General features: G+C 47.6%; 1 protein-coding gene across 3 annotated transcripts in view; it reads left to right on the forward strand.

The window, feature by feature from the left end:
* The window catches only part of FRMPD3 (FERM and PDZ domain containing 3), a 138130-nt gene that overhangs the window by 94462 nt on the left and 22189 nt on the right, over positions 1-21479 (forward strand). Inside the window, exons 3-9 of one of the 3 annotated variants that reach the window (XM_072744322.1) lie at positions 2550-2657; positions 5452-5583; positions 6970-7089; positions 12062-12198; positions 12531-12657; positions 14712-14801; positions 16550-16729. In XM_072744322.1, coding sequence (XP_072600423.1) covers positions 2553-2657; positions 5452-5583; positions 6970-7089; positions 12062-12198; positions 12531-12657; positions 14712-14801; positions 16550-16729 — 891 coding nt within the window. In that variant the 5' untranslated portion in view covers positions 2550-2552. Of the gene's footprint in view, positions 1-2549; positions 2658-5451; positions 5584-6969; positions 7090-12061; positions 12199-12530; positions 12658-14711; positions 14802-16549; positions 16730-21479 lie in introns of those variants that run through there. The other 2 variants (XM_072744323.1, XM_026014875.2) reach the window with 2 other exon arrangements.

The raw sequence follows: 21479 nt of genomic DNA on the forward strand, positions 1-21479 counted from the left end.
GGTGGTGAGCATAGAGAAGAGGGAACAGTCCAGAAGCCCTGGAGATCATGGTGAAGGACACAGTTAGATCAAAGCCACTGAGGGGACATTTGTGTCCTGAGCCCTCAAGAAGCCAGAGGAAGATTGAACTTGGAAAGGACAAACTATTCCATCTCAGCCTTACAGAGCAATCAGTCAAGACCAGGCTACCAATGAAAGCCTCCCCTCCATCTCTCTCTTCCCTTTTTCTTCCCATCTCTGCCTCTTCCCTCTACTCTTTCTTCCCCACTCTCCTCTTCCTACACCATGACTCCCCTTTCCATACATTGCAGCTATCCACAGACCGATCAAGCCCCGACTCCAGACTAACCTAAAATCAAATGCCCCAGAGTGGCTAGGACCCACCCAGGGTTACTTCCGTTGCTCCTGGACAAGCCAGCAAGTGCAGTGTGAGGCTCCTATCTGAGAGAGAGAGAGAGAGAGAGAGAGACAGAGAGAGAGAGAGAGAGAGAGAGAGAGAGAATATGAATATGAATGAGATGGACATCAGTCTTCCCACTCTAGCTGTGCTCAGGAAATTACCTGATGTCACCACCCCCAGCCTCCCATGCCTCCAGTGTAGACTCTAGTAGCTTCACCATTGGTTGGGACCTAGGGGAGTCCAGGCCCAGGTAACTCCAGGCTGTCCTATTATCCCTTGGCCATGGTGTTCTGGGGCTTTATTAAGCAGCCAGAGCAAAAATAAATCCTGTGGGCGTTCCTTGCCAACTCTATTTTTAAGCAAAATCAATTAAGTAATTACCTGAGCCCAACCCAGTGTGCTAAATAAAACTTGCCACCTCTGAGTGTCACCAGCCTGGGGGTCCAGGGCCTCTGGGCTTGGTAGGAGCAAGGCATCTCAGGACCAGGGAGAGAACCAGGAATTCACACTTTTCCAACTTTATACCCCATCACTTCCTACCATGGTTTGACTTCTGGATCCCCACCACCAACAACCAAACCCTGACCCAGGAGGACTTGCTTGTTTATTTTTTCATGTCCACGACAGTCCCTAGATATGGACTCTCCTTCTTCTGGCATCTCTAATAGTCTATGCCTTTCATCTCTTTCAAAATCAAAACTTAATTCGCCTCACCTAGGAAATCTTACCTGTTGGTTTGGTTTTGGTTTTATAATTGGTCTCTAGTAGATTCATGTGTGTGTGCCAGATCACTGCAATAAGAGTGTAAGACCAAACCCAGTCCTCTATTTTCGCCTGATCCTCATGGAACTTAGCGTGGTGTGGAGTATACACCAGAGGCTTGATGAATGCCCACTGAATTAAGGATTTCTGGCCATCTTATGCGGCTTTTCAGTTCCTACAAAACTGGTGATAGCCCAGGGAAATGATTGGATTCTCTTAATAATTCTTATCATTCAAGTAAGCACATATTAAGCATCTACTGCTCATATATTCAGCAGCCATTTATTGAGCACCAACTGTGCCAGGAACTCCACTCAATGTCAGAACTACAAAGATTAAATAGGACATCGATGTGCTCCAAGGTCACCATTTGTGAAAGACAAACATTCCTCAAAAATACGCTAAGAACACTGAAAGAGGTGTGTATAACGTTCCTATGAGAACACATGGGAACACCAGGTCCAAGTACCTGATGAGTTTGGACTGTACAGAATTTTTATTTAAGCTGGGTTTTGAAGGATGAATAGGAGTTTTCCAAGGAGGGAAAGAGGAAGGCAGAGAGCATAGTCTTTATTTAACAAATATTTATTGAGAGCTTAACACGCAACACTCTATAAATAAAGGAACATCTGGGCCAAAAAACTTTTGCTCAGAAGTTATCAGGTGTTCAAAAACAGGCTTTGCCAAAGTGGTTCTCAATCAGGATGAGTACTGTGCATGCTCAGAGAGTTTTTGGAAATGTCTGAGGGGTTATGGGTCATCCCAACGACTTGGCATGCTATTGGCATTGAGTGTCTCAGGGTCAGAGATGCTAAGTGTCCTGCAAGGAGTGACACAGTCCCTGAATGATTGTCACAGGTATAGAGGCATGGAAGAGCAAGGTGAGTACAGTCCTGGCAAGACAGGACTCTGGAGAAGTAGGCAGGGGCCAGGTCAGAAAGGAGACGGGAGAGGAGGGAGTTTGGCAGCACAAAGGCAGGAACATGAATGTGATCTCTGGGTGTGAAGAGTCTGGTGGAATGGGAAGAGTCAGGACGTAAGAGCAGGCAAGTGAGGTGGGTCCTAAGGAGGCCTTCCATCTGGTCTCTGAGGGCCAAGCACTACCCTATGTTGTGGAATTTTGAGTCACAGTAGAATGGGGGTGTGCCATGATATCAAATGAAGGATTAACTATTGACATGGCCCAGTGTTTTCTGAGAGCATTTGGTTCTGGTCTGCAGGTGACATCATCACTGATCTGTTCTTTCCTCTGTCTCTCTGTCCTTCCATATCTGTGGCTCCCTGTCTCCTTCCCTTGCTCCATTCTCTTCCTCTCTATACCCATCTCTGTCTCCCCTCTGCCTTCTAAATGAGCCCTTCTCCTTGACCTTTTCCTGCCTATTCACAGAAAATGATGAAGAAAGAAGCTCTTCTCCTCATCCCCAACGTCCTGAAGGTTTTCTTAGAAAATGGGCAGATCAAATCATTCACTTTTGATGGCCGGACCACTGTTAAGGTACATACAGGGTCTCGCCTCTCGGGTTAGCATCTGTCCTTTCTAGGGCACACAAGGCTGCTGGTTCATGGGTGTCCCTGAGTCTGCACAGAATTGCTGCTGGGAAGCAAGGTGGCCTTTGAACTTCTGCCTCTGTGAGCCCCAGGCTGCAAGAACACACAGCCCTTGGATGAGTGGGCGGTGGGGGTGGGGAGACCTGAGTGTGCAACTGTGTGTGTGTGTGTATGTGTGAGTGCATACGCATGCATGCCTGCACATGTATGCACAGGCATGAGTGCATGTTTGTACACTCCCACTTGTGAACTCCTTTGTGTCAGTGTTATAAGGGATCCTTCAAGACTCTGAGGAGCTAAGGAGTGTGAAGATCATTAAAACATTTATAAAGCAAAAGTGATTTATATTGCTACAATAACACCTACACACACACACAGAAATCAACAAACACAATCTCTTGGGAGATTAGCTTAGCCATGCTTCACTTTTTAAATAACAACCAGATCTTAAGCACCAAACCAACATGTGAAATGTCCAGCAACAGTCCCTTTGGCTACTCCTTTCATAGGAAGAGCAGTTACTGAGCTGTTCTTAAGAGCTCAGCTAGTTGTCTGAAAGTTTTAGTGGTTCCCTTAGTCCTGAGGAAGAGGCAATGAAACGATGAAACCCCAGGTTCAACTCTGAAATGGGACAGAAGTAACCACTCTTGCTCCTTCTGGACTCCATCTAGAAAGAGAATGCCATTCCCCAAAATGAATTTCCATGCAACCAGTGGAATAGCAGCTGCCAGAAAACCCACCTTGGCTAATAGTCATCCTGAAGTCCCCAGGCTGTGGCCAAGACAACACTATAAATAAACCCCTGAGCCAGGAAACTTCTCTAAGAGGAATTATCAGGTGTTCAGAGTTGGCCTTGCCAATGGTTCTCAGCCAGAGTTGCCATTCCCCTCCCAGACAGCATTTAGGAATTTTGGGTCATCACATGGTTTATGGTGCTCCTGGCATTGAGGGTCTCAGGGTCAGAGATGCTGAGTGCCCTGGAGGGAGTGAGACAGTCCCTGAATGATGAAGAATTGTCCTGCCCAAAGTGCCAATAGCACCCAAGTCGTAAAATACTGGGCCTAACCCGTGTGGATTGAACTGAGAGTCTCTTTGGAAGGCTTAGGCCTGGGTGGGTCCCCCAAGGGGCCCCAGACCAAAATATATTCCTTAGGGGCTCCTGGGATGGTCTCTTGCCTATTGGAGGTCTCAGTCTATGGGAGGGACATTGAAGCACAACCAGGCCACCCAGGAGTGTCCACATGCCCCTCCTCCAGATATGGATATCTCTCTGCAGCAGAATCCTTCGTGGTGTTTATCCATGGGCCTGTATGTCCCTTGTAGATCTGTCTCCATCCCAGAACATCCGCTCCTTGGAACTTGGCCTGGCCCAGGCTTCTTCCCCCACCTTGCAATGACACTGTGACACAATGACATTGTTGCTTCCAGGTAGCCCCAGCCTTCCAGGACAGCAGTATCCCATGACTTGTGATCTCACCCTTACTTCAGGGAAGGAACACACACTGGCCATTCATAGAACATGGAGCAGCTGCCAAGCCACTTGTCCCAGAGAGGTACCTGGGTGAATCGACAGTCTGGCACAGGGGCTGTTCCACTTGTAACACCAGTTGGCAATCACCAGCTTGGCCATCCACAATTCTAGTGCAGTTAAACTGCAAAGAAAACCTCATTTGTCCCTGCCAGAGCTCCAGCAATACTGGCACCTCTGTGGCTACTTGAATGATACAAAGAAATACTCTCAAGTACCCACCAGTTTCCAGCCTCACATTTGAATGGCTTAGCGTCTTTTAATATTCACTGAGGGGCTTGTTTGGCAACCCTGGCTGTAAGGGAGCTTCTCATTCCCAAGGGGGCTTCTTTCTGGCCTCCAGGGGCTGAGCTGGGCTGACTCCCTGAACATACAGGCAAACATACACACATACACACACACATACTGCAGCCTCAAGTATGCTGAAGTCCCAGCAAATAGATGGCAGAAGTCACAAAACTGACATCTGGGCAGCCCCCAAGGATATGTTTGCAGACATCCTAATATTAAAAGTAGGGCAGCAGAGCAGACAGAGCCCAGAAGAAGTTAGATTTATGACTGTACACAAGACACGTGACACAGTGCCTCTGCGCGGACACATTTTTCAAGTCACTAAATTGATTGTCTCTGAAAGCCAGCAACAAACAAAAAGAAATGAACATTCTGCCAGTAACTCAAGTCATTCAATTTAGATTCTGAATCTAGAAAGAGTCTACTTTTAATCACATGACTATGGCCCTTAATTTGTGAGTTCCTGAGAAAAGGGTTGGTAGACAGACTAGAGAGAACATTCCGGCTTAGGGAAGGTGAAAGGAGAACCAGCATAGTGCCTGCCTTATTCGGTGGCTCACTTGATATGTGCTCGGAAAACATTTTGAGTGGAAGGAGAGAAGGAGGGAGGGAGGATTGTGACCACATTTTGCCATATGCCTGTGCCAGGCCAAGTTCTGAAACCCCTCCCTCTACCTCCTGCACGTTCGGTGCTCCCCAGGGCTCAAGTCCTCATGGGTCACTGTCCTCATCCTAGAGAAGACCTGGGCCATCCTAAAGGCCTGTGTCTCCTTCTGGCCCCTTTCCCAGCCTCCTCCCTGGGAGCCATGTTTCTTGTTCAGTGTTCAGTCTCCCGCTCCCATGTTGGGTGCTGAGAGTAGCACAGAACTGGAATGGAGCTGTCTCCCTCTCAAGGGACGTGATGGTGACATCTCTCCCACAGGACGTGATGGTGACATTACAGGACCGGCTTTCCTTGAGGTGCATTGAGCACTTTGCCCTCGTCCTTGAATATGCCGGGCTGGAACAGAATCACAAGTTCCTGCTTCTCCAGGACAAGCAGCCTCTGGCTTATGTAAGTAACTCCTTCAGCATGGCTTGAGGGCTGCATGTGGCCTCTACTAGGGAAGAGGACTCCAGGTACCTTCTTTCTGGAAAATTCATCATGATTGGCTCAGCCAGCCCACAGAAGTTATAGCTCTCAGCTAAGATCTACATGAAACACGTCCAGCAGGCTTTGGGCTGTGTTCCTCGTGACCTAGGAAGGGCATGGAGATTGTGAGTCTTGGTCTCTAGTGGGAAGGGTATGGAGTGGTGAGTCACTGTCAAGCCTCCTGCCTCCTAAAAGCCCTGCCTGCTAGACTTTTCTGCCTCTGAGAGGAAACTCAGCCTTCAGACAGTCTTTAAAACGAAAAGGTCAACAAGCAGAGTGTACTGAAACCACCAAGACCGGAACAAGGGTGGGCTGAGTGGGGCCGAGGACAGGCAGCATGTCACCCATGTCAACTGCCAAGGCAGAGTAGGAGAAAGAGGCTGGGGAAAGCCAGGAATGCTGGCCGGTGTTTCACCAATGGTAAAGCACCCAGAAAGAGCCAGAGAGGCAAACCAGAGCTGACCAGGATTCCCAGAGGAGGGAAGAGATTGGTGAGGGAAGGGAAAAAGAAATGCCTAAATGGAGATGTGAATGCGACAAAAACCAAAATCACACACACACACACACACACACACACACACACACACACAGAGAGAGAGAGAGAGAGAGAGAGAGAGAGGGGGGATTTGAAAACTCTTCAAGGTTAGCCATCAGCCAAATGCGAAGATTGTTAGCTTGAAAGGGAGGCCTATTCAACTCCCCACCACCACCCCCAGCCCCTCAAGAGGCCTTTTGAGTCCAATCAGTCTCTTTTTCCAAATGGAATTTTAAACTTTTTTATTACCAAAAACAAAAACAGACCTCTAACATACACCAGAGTCTAAAAAATTGTATCATGAATCCTCATGACCTATGGCAGCTTCATCAGTTACCAATATTTGGCCAGCTTGTCTCACCTATACCTCCAATTGGGCTTTTAAAACCTCCATTTGGCTTTTCATTAGCAACTTCCTCTGCTGGTGCTGAGCCTCTCTGCAGGGTAAAGGCATTAGTCCCACAGCAAGAAGAGTGTCGGATAAGTTCCCAGGAACCCTTTCTTCCCACCTCGTATCTTGGGCCTTAGACCCATTTGTGGATAAAGGCCACATCCTGGTGATGTGATCTAAAAATTATAGTCACTTTGGACCAGGGGGGCAGGATAGACCTTTCCTTGAAGGATCATCGGGATGAGCCAGGTGGGGGAAGTGATGAGCAACAGCCCAGCTCTGTCCCAAGCCCTGCCTTGAGGAAGCACCAAGCCAGCTCTCCTTGCTACAGCCAGGGATTCCCAGATCTCTTTTCCTCACCCCTCTCCTCCCTGGGATTCAGGTGGTACAGCGGACACACTACCAAGGAATGAAATGCCTCTTCCGAATCAGCTTCTTCCCCAAAGACCCCGTGGAACTGCTGCGGCGGGATCCTGCTGCTTTCGAGTACCTGTACATCCAGGTAGAGTCTGATTGGGGATACCCAGACAGGCAGCCCAGTGGACAAATAAACAGTCAGGCAGTTCTGCCATCACTGTGAAGTTACTCTGTAAGGTACTCCATCCTTCAGGTAGCTCTAAAGACCCTTTCCTTTCCTGCCACCATTGTAGGCACATGGTCACATTGTTTAGGCCTGGTGACCAGAGCTGGCTGTGGCTCTAGTCCTGTCTGTGTGTATGGAAAGATCTCATCCGTTTTGGGGAGCAAGCAACCCCTGTAACTCTGTCACCATCACAGGATCTCAAGGTTTCCAAAGCCCATTGGGGTAACAGGAGGTCCCGACCCCCATGCCTAGCTCCAGTAAGATGATTCCCAATTCAGTTCTTCTAGAAACATTCACTGAGCACTCATGCTGGAGCAGGCCCTGTGCTAGGTGTTAACAATCAAGGTAAACACAGAACTGTCCCAGCCCACTAGATCTCATCAACAGACCTATGCATGAGTGCATATAAAACAGTGCATCAGTCCTATGATCATGGCAGGATACAGTGGCAGCAAGAGCAGCCAGGAAGCAGCTTACCAACTCTTCTTGGGAGGAGGACAGTGGAGGCTTCACAGAGAAAGCGATGCATGCATGCTCTTGGCCTTGAAGGATGAGTGGAAGTTTGCTGTGTGTGGATATAGAGTGGAGGGGGCACATTCTAGGTAAAGTGGCAGGCACCTAAAAAGCCTTGGTGGCATGAAACAGCATGGTTTGGTGAGAGAACTGTGAGCAATTTATTATGCTTGGAGTGCAGAATGTGAGGTGAGGAGCAATAAGAAATGAAATGGGATAGACAGGAAGCAAGGTGGTGAAGGGCCTGATAGGCCCTGACTTCAAAATGATTCAGGCCCATGTTTTTAACAAGCCATCCAAGGAATTCCGATGTCCAATGGTGTCTGGGAACCACTGATTTAGGGCAGTGGGTCTTACCCCTAGCTGCACTTAGCATCCCCTGGGAAGGTTTGAAAAAAAAAAAAAGTCCTGCTCCACCCAAGACCAAATCAATCAAAATCTATGGGAATGGGCTCCAGACGTTGATATTTTCCAAATTCCTCTGGTGATTCTCATGGGTAGCCAGGGGTAAAGAAATTCTGCTGTGGGGTGTGGATACAGAAATGTGAAAAGGTGAGCCACCCAGGCAGATGAGCCACTTTGAAAAATTACATAGTGCCGAGGAAGTAGGCCAGCTGGGAAGCGATTGCAGTTATCCAAAGGAGACATGATGGAGGCCAGAACCAGGGCAGGTTGGAATGGAGTGGGGTGGGATTCAAGAAATAACAAAAAGGTACAACCAGTGGGCTTTGACTCAATGCGTATCTGGTAGAGTTAAGGAATACAGGGAGTGGAATGGGCTTGGGGAAAAGCTAAGGTCATTTTTGGGATACGTTGAGTCTTAGATGCTCACAGAACATCCAAAGTGCTTGGTGAAGAGTAGAAAAATAAGCTGAGAACTCATCTCTAATGATGTCTATGACAACAACACCTGCAGATGTGCTGTGAGGCATCACGGTTGCTCCTTCTAACAATCTAAAATATTAGGAACATTTCTCCAACAGCCTTGAGCTCCTGTACCAGCACTCTGGGGGCGATGTGTTGTGGTTCCTCTATGCATTTTTTAAGTCTGGTTCTTATTTTCTTGGCCCTAAATTTCTTCATCCAAGCTTCCAGGGATCATCTTGGTTCAATTGTTTTGGAATTTGGTGTCAAGACCATGTTCACACTGTCCCTCCCCTTCAGGATGATAGGGACTTCACCTGTAATTTCTTCTTTTTTATAATGAACAGCTTTATTGAGGTCTAGTTGACACATAAACTGAACATATTTAAAACAACAGTTTGATGGGTTTAGGCATATGTTTATATGCACAAAACCATCACCACAATCAAGATACTGAGCATATCCAGTACTTCCCAAAAGTTTCCTCAAGCTTCTGTGTAATTTCCTCCCTGCCCCCAACCCCCAGGCAACCACTGACTTGCTTCCTATCCCTATAGATTAATCCACATTTTCTAGAGTTTTTATATAAATAAAACCATACTGTACATACCTTTATTTTTGTCTGACTTCTTTCACCTAGCCTAATGATTTTGAGATCCATCCTTGTTGTTGTGTATATCATTACTCCATTCTTGTTTATTGTTGAGTAGCATTATGTGGTATGGATGTACCAAAATGTTTTTATCAGCTCACCTACTGATGTACATTTGGGTTGTTTCCAGGTTTTTGGCTACTACAAACAAAGCTTATACGAATATTCTTGCCCAAGTCTTTGTATGGCATATGCTTTCCTTTCTCTTGGGTAAACACCTAAGAATGGAATGGTTTGATCATACAGTAGACCTGTCTTTCTTTCATTTTTTTAAAAAGAAATTCCAATATTGTCTTCCAGAGTGGTAATACTATTTTACATTCCCACCAGCCATGTATGAGCATTCCAGTTTCTCTACATCCTCATCAGCACTTGGTATTGTCAGTATTTATTTATTTTTAGTCATTTTAATAGTATTCAGTGGTATCTCAATAGTATCTCCTCTCACTTGCATTTCCCACTGACTAATAATGTTAAACACCTTTTCATGTGTTTGTTTGCCAACATACATCTTTTATTGGTCAAGTATCTTTTCAGATATTTTGCATACTTTTTTATTGGGGTTGTTCATCTTCTTGTTACTGAGTTATGAGACTTGTTTATATATCCTGGATCCAAGTTGCTTGTTGGATAAGTTATCTGCAGTTTTTCTCCCAGTCTATGGCTTCTCTTTTCATTCTCTAAACAGTATCTTCCACGAAGCAAACGTTTGAATTTTGATGAAGTCCATCCAATTTCTCAGTTTGTTCTTTGATGGATAATGCTTTTATGGATCATGCTCATGATGTTATATCTAAGAAATCCTTGCTTAACTCAAGGTCACAGAGATTTTCTCCTTTTTTTCTAGAAGTTTTAGTACTTTAGATTTTGTATTTAGGTCTGTGATCCATTTTGACAATTTTTTTAATGCAGTACAAGGTATCGACCAATTTTCTTCTTCATCTCCTCCTCCTCCTCCTCCTCCTCCTCCTCCTCCTCCTCCTCCTCCTCCTCCTCCTCCTCCTTCTTCTCCTTCTCCTTTTTCTATAGAAATCCAGGGCAGCCCCGGTGGTGCAGCAGTTTAGCGCTGCCTGCAGCCCAGGGCATGATCCTGGAGACCCAGGATCGAGTCCCATGTCAGGCTCCCTGCATGGAGCCTGCTTCTCCCTCTGCCTGTGTCTCTGCCTCTCTCTCTCTCTCTCTCTCTCTCTCTCTCTCTCTCTCTCTCTCTCTCCCTCTCTCTCTCTGTGTCTCTATGAATAAATAAATAAAATCTTAAAAAAAAAGAAATCCAGCTGTGCCTACACCATTTGTTGAAAAGAGTCTCCTTTCTTCACTGTCTTGCCTTTGCACCTTTGTCAAAAATCAGTTGTCTATATATGTGTGTGGGTCTATTTCTGAACTCTTTACTGATCTACTTATCTATTTTTATGCCAACATCACACTCTTGATTACTGTAGCTTTGTAAGTCTTAAAATCAGGTCGCATGTATCCTCTTTGTTGTTCTTTCAAAGTTGTTCTGGTCATTCTAGGTTCTTTGCATTGAATTTTAAAATTCGCTTGTCAATTTCTACCAAAAATCTGCTGTGATTTTGATTGGGGTTGGGTTGAATCTATAGATCAATTCGAGGAGGATTGACATCTTCCCCATACGGAGTCTTCTGACCCATGAACATAGGATATTTTTACATTTATTTTGGTCTTCTTTAGTCTTTTTCATCAGTGTGTTCTAGTTTTCAGTATACAGGCCTTTCACTTATTTTTGACAGATTTATCCCTGATGATTTCATAGTTTTTGATGCTATTGTAAAGGGTATTTTGACTTTTAATTTGAATTTCCAATTGTTTGTCGCAAGCAGGTAGATACACAACTGATTTTTGTATGTTTCTAATATATCCTGCAGCCTTCCTAACTCATCAGTTTTATTAAGCATTTGGTAGATTCCCGTGGATTTTTTTAAAAGATCTTATTTATTTATTCATGAGATACACAAAGAGAGGCAGAGACATAGGCAGAGGGAGAAGCAGGCTTCCTGCAAGGAGCCCGATGCAGAACTTGATCCCAGACCTGGGATCAGGACCTGAGCTGAAGGCAGACACTCAACCACTGAACCATCCAGGTGTCCCTCCCTTGGATTTTCTACATAGATGGTCCTTGATGAAGCATTCCTTTTCTACTCTCTAGTATGCTGTAGTGATACCATTGTGGCTCCCTAGTTCCTTAACTCATCCTGGTTTCACCTAAGCCAAATGGGCAATTGGTCTAACCCAGGCTGAATCATTAATAGACTCTGACCTTCAGGATTTGGGGGCTGTCATGTTAGGGGCTTCTCTAACATAGAGAAGATTGACTCATTGCTGCTTTTGACTTTCAGACCTCAAGGAACAGAATATCTGCCCCATCCCTATGGTCCATCTCTCACCCTGGGCTTTGGGGTCTGAGCTCTATGGAGAGCTCCTCCCAGTATCTTTCTTTATTCCCACCTGAGCTAGTAGAGGATCCCTGTATGGCTGGGGAGTGAGTTTAGGCCTCCAATAAAAGGCAGGAAGTCCTCTTGTAACAAGACAAAAGAAAGAAAGTGGTGTCATGTCTCACTTTTGCAGTGATCTAGATGATCTGCCCATCTGTGCCCTGCCACTGTGTGCATCTGTCACTGAGAAGCCTGCCCAGCATCTGCTGAATGAAGCAAATAGTGTCCCTGAGAGCCAAGTTTCTTCAGTTGCCTCTTCCCCAAGGGCATAAACTTCCTTTTCCCCTTTATCTAGGATGTCTTACTTTATGCTGCAATGCTTTTCTGGGGTGCCATGGAGTAGATCGGGGGATGAGGGCTGGAGAGCAAACACCTTTTTTAACTGATGGCTTTCAACTGCTCTCTGCTGCAGAGTCGGAACGATGTTATCCGAGAACGCTTTGGAATGGAACCCAAGCCAGAGATGCTTTTGGACCTTGCCGCCCTTCACATCTATATCACGGTCTCAGCCACTCGACCTAGTCAGAAGATCTCGCTCAAGAATGTAGAGTGAGTTCTGACAGGGCCCTCTGGGAAGGCAGAAAATAGCTATAGAGGGAGAAAGTGCAACAGGTCGAGCTGCACTGTTCTTTTCAGGAATCTTAGGGCCGGGGCTAGGAATGAAAATGACAGTTCCTCACATCTAGACCATGATGCCTTTGAGCTCTGGCTTCTTCCAGGGAGGTGGGGCCAATGTGTTTCTCTTGCCCCATCCCTCTTTCTTTTTCTTGCAGGCTCCGTCCCTCCCTCTGCCTCTCAGATCTAATTTTGGCCTTGCCATTTTCCTTTCTCTGTCCCATTCTGTCACGCTCACTAATTTCTTGCTTTTCTTCTGCTCTCAGGAAGGAATGGGGCCTGGAACCCTTTCTTCCCCCCTCCCTCCTACAGGGCATCAAAGAGAAAAACCTCCGGAAATCTCTATCTCAGCAGTTGAAGGCCCACCAAATGCATCCTTCCAGTGGCACCAAGGTACCCAGTGGCATCCATTGGGTGCCCTGCTCAAGAACTAGTGGCCATGGTGGGGGGCAGGGGTGTCTACGGTGTGGTTTCCCGGCAGATCTGGTCTTTCGGGGACCCCCTCCCACTGGTTTGGAGCTGGGTACACATCCAGCCTGGCTGGATATGGGTGATGATGGTGGAGAGGGGTTTCTTCAAGCCTGAGCCTCACCCAGAGACTGCTCAGGGCCAGGTCCCTGAGAGAGCCTGGGATTCTCAAAGCAAAGGGGCCAAGATGCGTGAGGGGGCAATTCTCGGATCATTTCACCCACTGAATTAGTGCCGATTGAATACCTGCTGTGTTTTCCATGGAAAGGACTGCTCTGTCCCTCATCAGCCTTCTATTCGTCAGCTGGGGGAGAGGGAATTCCGGGAGATCAAAGTGCAGCCTGGTCAGACAAGGCTTGATCTAGAGAATGGGTCACTGGGTTGAGGGTTCACAGCCCTGTTCTGCTCTCTGCACATCCTCTCATGCCCCCTGAGGGGCTTCCTCTCCCCTCCCTTCACCCCTGAAGGTCTCTCTCTTTCTGGTCCCTTCCTGCCCAGGAGGGGTAGTTAAAGGCACCAGGATCACCCACAGACCTAGACACCAGACACAGTCGTGTCCCGTCTGGTCCATCCATTCCAGATTCCTTGTATTACCCATGAGCTTCTCTCAAAAGATGCAGATTTCCCCAGAGAGTCAAGCCATGCCTACCTTGCTGTGCATATTGAATCAAATTGTTTCTTCCCAGAGGGAGACCATCAGTGCTCCTAGGCTATCTCCTCAGGAAACATTTTTAAGGGACCCCCCCCCTCCCCATGCTTGGGCTGGGGAGGCAAAGATGAAGAGGGCCTGCTTGCTCCCCGCCCTCAAGACAGGCACAGACTAGTGGGGAAACACAACAGTCACAACACTGTGCGACAGGCGTGGGGGCTCTGGAAACACAGAGGAGGAGGCACACTCAACCCAGCCTTAGAGAGATAGCAAAGGCCAGGGAGTGGCGCATTTGATGCCAGAACTGGGTCTTGACAGAGAAGTTTGTCTAGCTGAGGGGGAGATGGGGGCTGGGGAGAAGGGAGGAGGAGAACTCCCAGGCAGGCAGGTGTATCCATCTGTACAAGACCATGGGGATATAAGAGAACATTGTGCATGAAAAGAAATGCAAATAGTTCAGCATAAGCAAGTACGCAGAGTGCTAGGGACATGCCTGGGGGAGGGGGAGCACAAGAGAAAGCCGAAGAAGTTGGCAGGAGCCAGTTCCTGGAGCACCTCGTATGCCTCATCCTGTGGACATCAAGAAGCCATTGGAGGATTTAAGCCAGTGGCCAACAGGATTAAACTGTTTTAGATTGCTGTCCTTAACAATGGGGTGGAGGGGTTGAGGAAAAGGAGGGTAAATAGATTGGAGAGGAAGTTAGGAGGTACAGTCAAGGATATGTGGTGGCTGGTGGCCCACAAGGGAGGAGCCCCGTGTTGACACAGGTTCCTGGCCCAAATGTCTGGGGGAGGCTGGTCCCACTGAAAAAGACTTCTCTAATTAGGGGATGGTAGCGGAAGAGCAGGCTTGAGGCTTAGGGGTGCTCAGGATTAAAGGCATTGATTGGGTCCCCTGGCTGGGGCTGGCCAGTCCCAGGGTGGCAACAGGGGATCTCGGGACAGAGGTGTAGATGAGGTGGGGTTGTCTGAGTTTGGGGAAGGTGTTGATGAATTGTCCCAAGAACAAAATGAGTCAGCTGGGTTTTGAAGGCACGGGGATTGGGAGGTGGGAGGAAGGTTTAGAAAGGGAGATGGGATGGCTAGAGACAGGAGTCATCCAAATAGAACCTTCCTAAAAAAAAAAACAAAAAAAACAAAACAAAAAAAAAAACAAATAGAACCTTCCTTTCAGGTTTTTCTGAGGGTCTCCTCACACACCCACTGTGGCTTGCTGATGAGTCTGAGTAGCACCTCGTCCTGCGATGTTGACATTCCTTCCTGAGGATACATGTTTGCTTTTCCTGGGCCACTCAGGCTTCTCACATGTCTGGATGGATTGTTTCCACAGGGCTCTGCAATTCAGGCAAAGCTCCAGTATCTTCGAATTCTGAACGAACTTCCGACCTTCACGGGCGTTTTGTTCAACACTGTGGGACTGGTCAGTGAGGGCCGTGGCAGGGAGGGAGTCCCTTATGTGCACTTGTGCTTGGGTGGGGGGCAGGAGAGACTCCACTAGAGCCTTAGGGTGGCCTTCTCTGTCAGCAAATATTTCTAAAGACCTTCCTCTTCCTCCTCTTCCTCCCTCTCCCTTCCCGTGGTGCTCTAGTCCCACCTCTGGTAAAATGATCAAGTAGGAGGCCATATTTGTTTTTGGTTATCCCTCCTGCAAAGGCCCTTCTGCATCTCCTTTCCTCGATTTCAGGCATCAGCAAGCCTCTTGTGTAAAGAGCTAGATAGCATGTGTTTTGGGCTTTGTAAGCCACGCGGGTCTCTGTCACAACTATTTAGCTGCCACTGCAGCACAAAAACGGCCACAGACAATGCAGACACATTGAGTATGGCTGTATTCCAATATCTCTTTATTTATGGGCACTGAAATTTGAATTTCATGTGATTTTTCACGTGTCACGAAATATGGTTCTTTTGAATTTTTTCCAGTCATTTAAAAATGTAAAAGTCATTCTGAGAGTGTGGGCTGTGCAAATGCTGGTGATGGACTGGATTGGGCCCTTGGGCCAGAATTTGCCATCCCCTGCTCTGCTTCATTGCCTTTCCCATACCCCTGCAGCCCCCTGATCCCAGGCTCTCTGAATCTGCCTGCTTTCCCCTACCTGCCCAAGGCCTCTACTGCAGTAACGCCCTGTCTGGCAATGCACAGCTGGCCTCCCTGAACCTGTGCCCCAGGCTGGCTCACCCTGGTGAGCCGTGGTGAAAGGAAATTCAAATCACCTTGCTGACTGGATCCAGGTGCCTGTCATGCTCTGGGGAACATACTATCATGCTCGTGGGGCACACTGCTGGAAAGCCGCTTATCAAAGTGTCTATAGCAGACCTAAAGAGGTTCCTTGGGGTGATGCTAATGCCAGGGAATGGACCAGCAGAGGGCTCAGGCTTGATGGTGCTCAGGAGCCTGTCAGGACCACTTAAGGGAATCCAGTCCATCAGGCGCTGAAGTAGACAATTTACATACTGGGATTTGCAGATCCCTGAAAATCCTACCCCCTTCCTCCACCCCCCCACCCCTGCACCCCCCACACACACCACCAAAACACCACTGCTGAAATCCTTATAGGCCATTCCTTTGGGTTTTGCCAGTTAAAGAGCAAATGTCTGGGAGGCAGATCCCCCAACCCTGCTCTTAAGCACCCTTTCAAATCCTAACACCTTAGGCAGAGTGTCCGTTTAGCTTCTGGCACCAGGTGAGGAGTGTAAGTTTAAGTGGCTCTTGGGCAAGGATGTAGAAAACAGACACAGGATGCCACTGGTGTCACAGGGTTCAGAGCCCTGGGTGGGGGGCCTGGAGTGGCCCGCAGCAATGAATGGAAACCCTCCCCCCACTCCCGAGGCTTGGCCGGAAGAGGATGCAGCAGAGCTTTAAAACACAAGCCTCATCCACATCACGATTGTGCTAGAGCCAGCCCCGCTACTCTCTACCTCATTTAGCCAGTTGTTGAGCCTCAGGTGTCCATTGAAACCGGTGACTGACCCCAGGCTTGCCCTAAGAACAGGAGCACCCCATACCATCTTCCCCTCACCGTTGTCCTCCCGTCCTGGCCCAAAGCCCCAGATGTTTCCAGACCTCCCAGCAGAACCAGTTCAATGCCTATTTTCTGTTTCCTCCTGCCTCCTATATCACCTCCTCCACCCTTCTCTCTGTGGATGCCGCCTGCCATGCTTGGACCCTAGGACGAGAAGCAGTCAGCCACCACTCTGCTGGTGGGACCCCGTCACGGCATCAGCCACGTCATTGACCTCAAAACCAACCTCACCACTGTGCTGTCGGAGTTCAGCAAGATCAGTAAGATCCAGCTGTTCCGGGAGAACCAGGGCGTGGCCCGGGTGGAGACCAGCATCATGGATGCCAAGGTGAGCCCAGCTCTGTGGAGTCCCTTCTCTCCAGGGACAGGCCTAGGACCAGAGGAAGAAGTGAATGAGAGAAAGGAGAGTCTGAGCCCTGTCGGTGAGAGTCAGTGATTCTGAAGCAGTTCCAACCCTGGGCCCCTCCACACTCTTCTTTCTTTCCTCTCTCAGCCCTGTGTGTGGGGCATGCTGTCTTGACCACCTGCTAGGGTCAGCCAGTGCTGGGGAAGGCTGCACTGCACATCAACCCACATGGGGTCTTCAGCAGAGGGCAGGGGAATGTAACTCTCAGTGATCCCCAGACTGTGGCTTCCCAATCTTTCTTGTGTCACAGCACAGCACTTGTGTGGAACGATGGGGTAACTGGTCCAGCCCCAGAGACAGTGGCCCTCCCCAGGCCCTATCTGGTCACCCCAGAAGCAGAAGGGATATGTGCCCACCAGTTGTGGAGCCCTACCAGAGTACATCCTTGGAATTGTGGAGGCAGGGATGCCTGAGTATGTGGACAGACCTAAAGAGGTGGGGAGACGTGCAACAGGCAGAACCTCGTCCACATTTTACCTCCCAGAGTCCCACCCTTCCAGAATCTTAGAACCTTTTCCAGAGATAGGCTCCTTCCAACTGGCAAGCACCTGTTACCTGTGCAGAGTCTGGCAGCCACGGTCAGCCAGACCTTCCATGCTCTCGTGTTGAACACCCAGTAACCAGTATGGGTGGGGGGCAGGCTTGCCTGCCAGCTGGCAGAAGCTATTAGAGGAGATGCAATTTTCTTTTCTTAAAGGATTTCCCAAGGGGAGATGTTGTTAGCAGATTAAGAGATGGAGTGTTTGCTGTTGCTAAAAGAGCAAATTATTTGTTTTTGTCTTTGTGAAACTCAGAAAGCTTTAATATGTTAATTTCTCCACCTGTGATTTCCAGTATTCCCATTGGTTTAGGAACCTGCCTGGAGCTGATCTCTAATTGGCTTGCGGCCACTTCCTCAACCAATGATAGCTGCCCTCCTCAGATGTTTTTGGGTAAAAAGCCAAATGGATAGGTAGGGAAGAGAGAGGAAAAACAGGAAGATGCATGCAGGGTAGATGTGACTTCCTGAGAAACAAACAAAAAAAAAGGGTTTAAAATAAAGGAATGACTTTCTGACGGAATCTTTTTCTGTGTTGTACAAGTAATTCTCAACGTTGGCTGCCCTATAGAATTTCCTTGTGAGCATCTTAAAAATGCAGATGCCTGGGTCCTGTTTCCAGATATTGTGATCGAATTGGTCGGGGTGCAGCCTGGGCATCAGGACTTATTTACTTTTCAGCTCCCCAAGTGATTCTTTTTTTTTTTTAAAGATTTTTTATTTATTTATTTGATGAGAGAGAGAGAGAGAGAGAGAGAGAGAGAGAGAGAGAACACAAGCAGGAGGAGTGGCAGGCAGAGGGAGAGGGAAAAACAGGCTCCCTGCTGAGCAGGGGGTCCAATGTAGAGCTCAACCACAGAACCCTGGAATCATGACCTGAGGCAAAGGCAGATGCTTAACTGACTGAGCCACCCAGGCGCCCCCAAAGTGATTCTATAGTATAGCCAGATTTAAGAACCACTGACCTCTGGGTCCAGAGCTCCAGAAGAAACCAAGCTGTACAGGGTCAGTGGGTATAGACTGAGTGAGGAGCACTATTCTCATTTCTAGGAGTGATCCAGCCACAGGTGTGGGCATGAATGCTTCCCAGGAGGGACCACACTCTTACTGGGGAGACTAGACCCACAAAGACACATAGCCTGCCTTAATAACACAACATCAGAACATGTATGGAGCTCTAGAATCAGACAGATCAGGTTCAACTCCCAGCTCTACCATTTCCTAACTGTGTGGCCTTGACAAAGTGTCTAAACCTCTCTGAACACTGATTTCCTCAACTGCACAATGAAAGGCCTACCGCAAAGGTGGTGGTTCAGGATTAACTGAGAAAACGTACTTAAAAAGGTCTTACTTAGCATGTTGCCTAATACGTAGCGAGTACTAAACAAATGAGACTAGTTATTGTTTGAAAAGCAAAACAGCAATGACGGAGAGTTAATAGGAAGTAAATTTTGCAGGTGAATATTGTGCAGAACATGGAACGAAAGAACGGGAAGGGGTCAACCAGAACTGGCTTCCCACAAGAGAGTGTTTTAAGCTGGATCTTGAAGCAATAGGCATGGATTAGCCGAGAGAGAGGTGGGATGTGTCCACAGGCAGAGAGCAAGCATGGAAATAAGTAAGCCATATGTGCAGGTAGATAAGCATAGTTGCTTGGTTGGAGAGGACAATAACGAGAAAAATAGATTGGAGATTGAGGGTGGGCAGAACAAGCTGGTTAAAAGCTTCAAAGGCAAGGCTGCTGGGAAGCCAGGGAGGCGAGGTGGGGTTGGTGGCACTGGTGCAGGGGTGAAGTGACAAGGGCAGGGCCTGAGCTGGAGGGACAGCAGTGGTCATGTAAAAGAGCCAGCGTATGGAAACATATGGACTCACCATGGGTGTGCACATGTATGCCCACACATGTTCCTCTCTTGCACACACAACGTATATGTCTTATTATACCTAACCCTTACTGCCTGCTTCTGGGGATCCTGGGGACACTGAAGACCGGGGCTCTGCACGCAGCACACAGAGGATCCAAATTGTGGGTGGTTGGAGAGGTGAGAGACCACATTATGGGATAAATGGGACATCTCATTGGTGAATGGAGGGGGCTAGGAGAAGGTTGCACCTTGCTGAGTGGGAAACAGCATATGTTTAGGTAGGTGATGCAACCGCCAGGTGGTGGATAGTTCAGGTACATGCTACTTGAAGCAAGCGATACAGTGCATATGAAAAAAAAAAAACACAGGAGAATGATCCATTTTGCACTGGAATGTTTCTCCTAGGCAGAATAATGGCCCACTCCCAAATATACCTGTGTCCTAATCCCCAGAACCCTGGATCATGTGATATGGCAGAGGGGAATTTAGGTTGCAGATGGAACAAATCAGCTGACCTTAAGATAGGGAACTTATTCTGGATTATCCAGGTGGGCCCAGTGTCATCAAAAGCGTCCTTTAAAAAAATACTTTATTTATTCATGAGAAACACAGAGAGAGAGGCAGAGACATAGGCAGGGGAACCCATTGTAGGACTTGATCCCAGGACCCCGGAATCATGCCTTGAGGCAAAGGCAGATGCTCAACCCCTGAACCACCCAGGTGTCCCCACAAAGGTCCTTATAAGTAGAAGAGGGAGGTGGGAGAGAAAGTCAGAGTAATGAGAGGTAGGAAGGACTCGGCTTGACCTTGTTGGCATTGAAAACGGATTCAGGGGACGTGAGCCAAGGCTTGTGGGTGGCCTCCAGAAGCCAGAAAAGGCCATTTTTCCCTAGAGCCTCCAGAAGGGATGCAGCCCTATCTACACTTGATTTTAGCATAGGGAGGCTTGACCCAGACTTCTAACCTTCTTCTTGCCTCTGTAGGAGAACAGATGTGTATCATTTAAAATATTAAGTTTGTGTTGACTCATTACGGAAGCAACAGGAAACTAACATAAGCATGAGATTCCTTCAAGTAGGAGACTCTCATATCCTACGTTAAAGACAGATGCAGCTGAGAAACGTTCTGCTCACACTCAAGTTTTGTTACATGAGATCAGATGCATCTGTAATCAGAGATGTCTGCTTTGTGTATCACCATGAGTCCAGGCGCTATGAAATAGAATGGTATTTATATAATTCTGGCAGATAAATCAGCAGAGGTAGGATCGATGATATGGTGATGGGAGAAAAATAGGAAGAGTGAGGGAGGTGGGACGCCAGGGTTGCTCAGTGGTTGAGACCTTTGGCTCAGGGCGTGATCCTGGGGTCCTGGGATCGAGTCCCATAGTGGGCTCCCCTGCCTATGTCTTTGCCTCTCTCTGTGTGTCTCTCATGAATAAATAAATAAATAAAAATCTTTAAAAAAAAGAATGAGGGAGGAAAAAAAGATTACAGGCTTCCATTCTGACAAGTTATTTAGTATGAACTCAGCATTGCTAGAAAGCTCCTCAATGGGAAATACAGCATGAGATGAAAAGACAGGCCTCCTTGCCCTCAAGAAGCTTTCTGGGATGTTGGAGAGATAGAAGTGTGTCAATGCATGGCATCCCAAAGAAGGTGCCAGAGAAGGGGTACCAAAAGCACATCAGAATACAGAAGGGGGCAAAATTAATTCTGGCTCGGAGATTAAGGAAGCCTCCTGGAGGCACTCCATATCAGCAGTGTTGTGGCTACTGAGTTGTGCCTCTCCACATGCATGAACAAAGGGAAGGATTTGGCAGGGTCAGGTCTAGGAAGGCACCTACTGGGGAATGGCTTCCCTGGGCTCAGTAGGAGTCTTTGTCATTTACGTTCAGTGTCAAGCTGGAGCCACTTTACACAGGCGCATCTCTCCCAACTCTGCATTCAGTGACATCACATGGATAAATTGAAAGCAGCCATGGTGGGAATATGTACACTAGGGAAATTGGCAAGCACTGCACATCAGGACTTGATAGAACTAGTGGTTTAGTGTTTGTCAGCATGCCACTGTGTAAGGTATACTGAAGAAAGAATATCTGAATTTCCTTAACAAGGAACATGGAAGTTAGAAACCACACTTGGCTCATTTCCTCCCAGATATGCCACTCTGGGAAAATTCTGGAAGGGCCTGGTAAAACTAAGATTATTGACTCAAAGCAGCTGTTCTCAGCTCTGGCTGCACATCAGGATCATGTATGGAGATTTAAAAG

This window comes from Vulpes vulpes, chromosome X, assembly GCF_048418805.1.
Source record: "Vulpes vulpes isolate BD-2025 chromosome X, VulVul3, whole genome shotgun sequence".
Taxonomy (NCBI): domain Eukaryota; kingdom Metazoa; phylum Chordata; class Mammalia; order Carnivora; family Canidae; genus Vulpes; species Vulpes vulpes.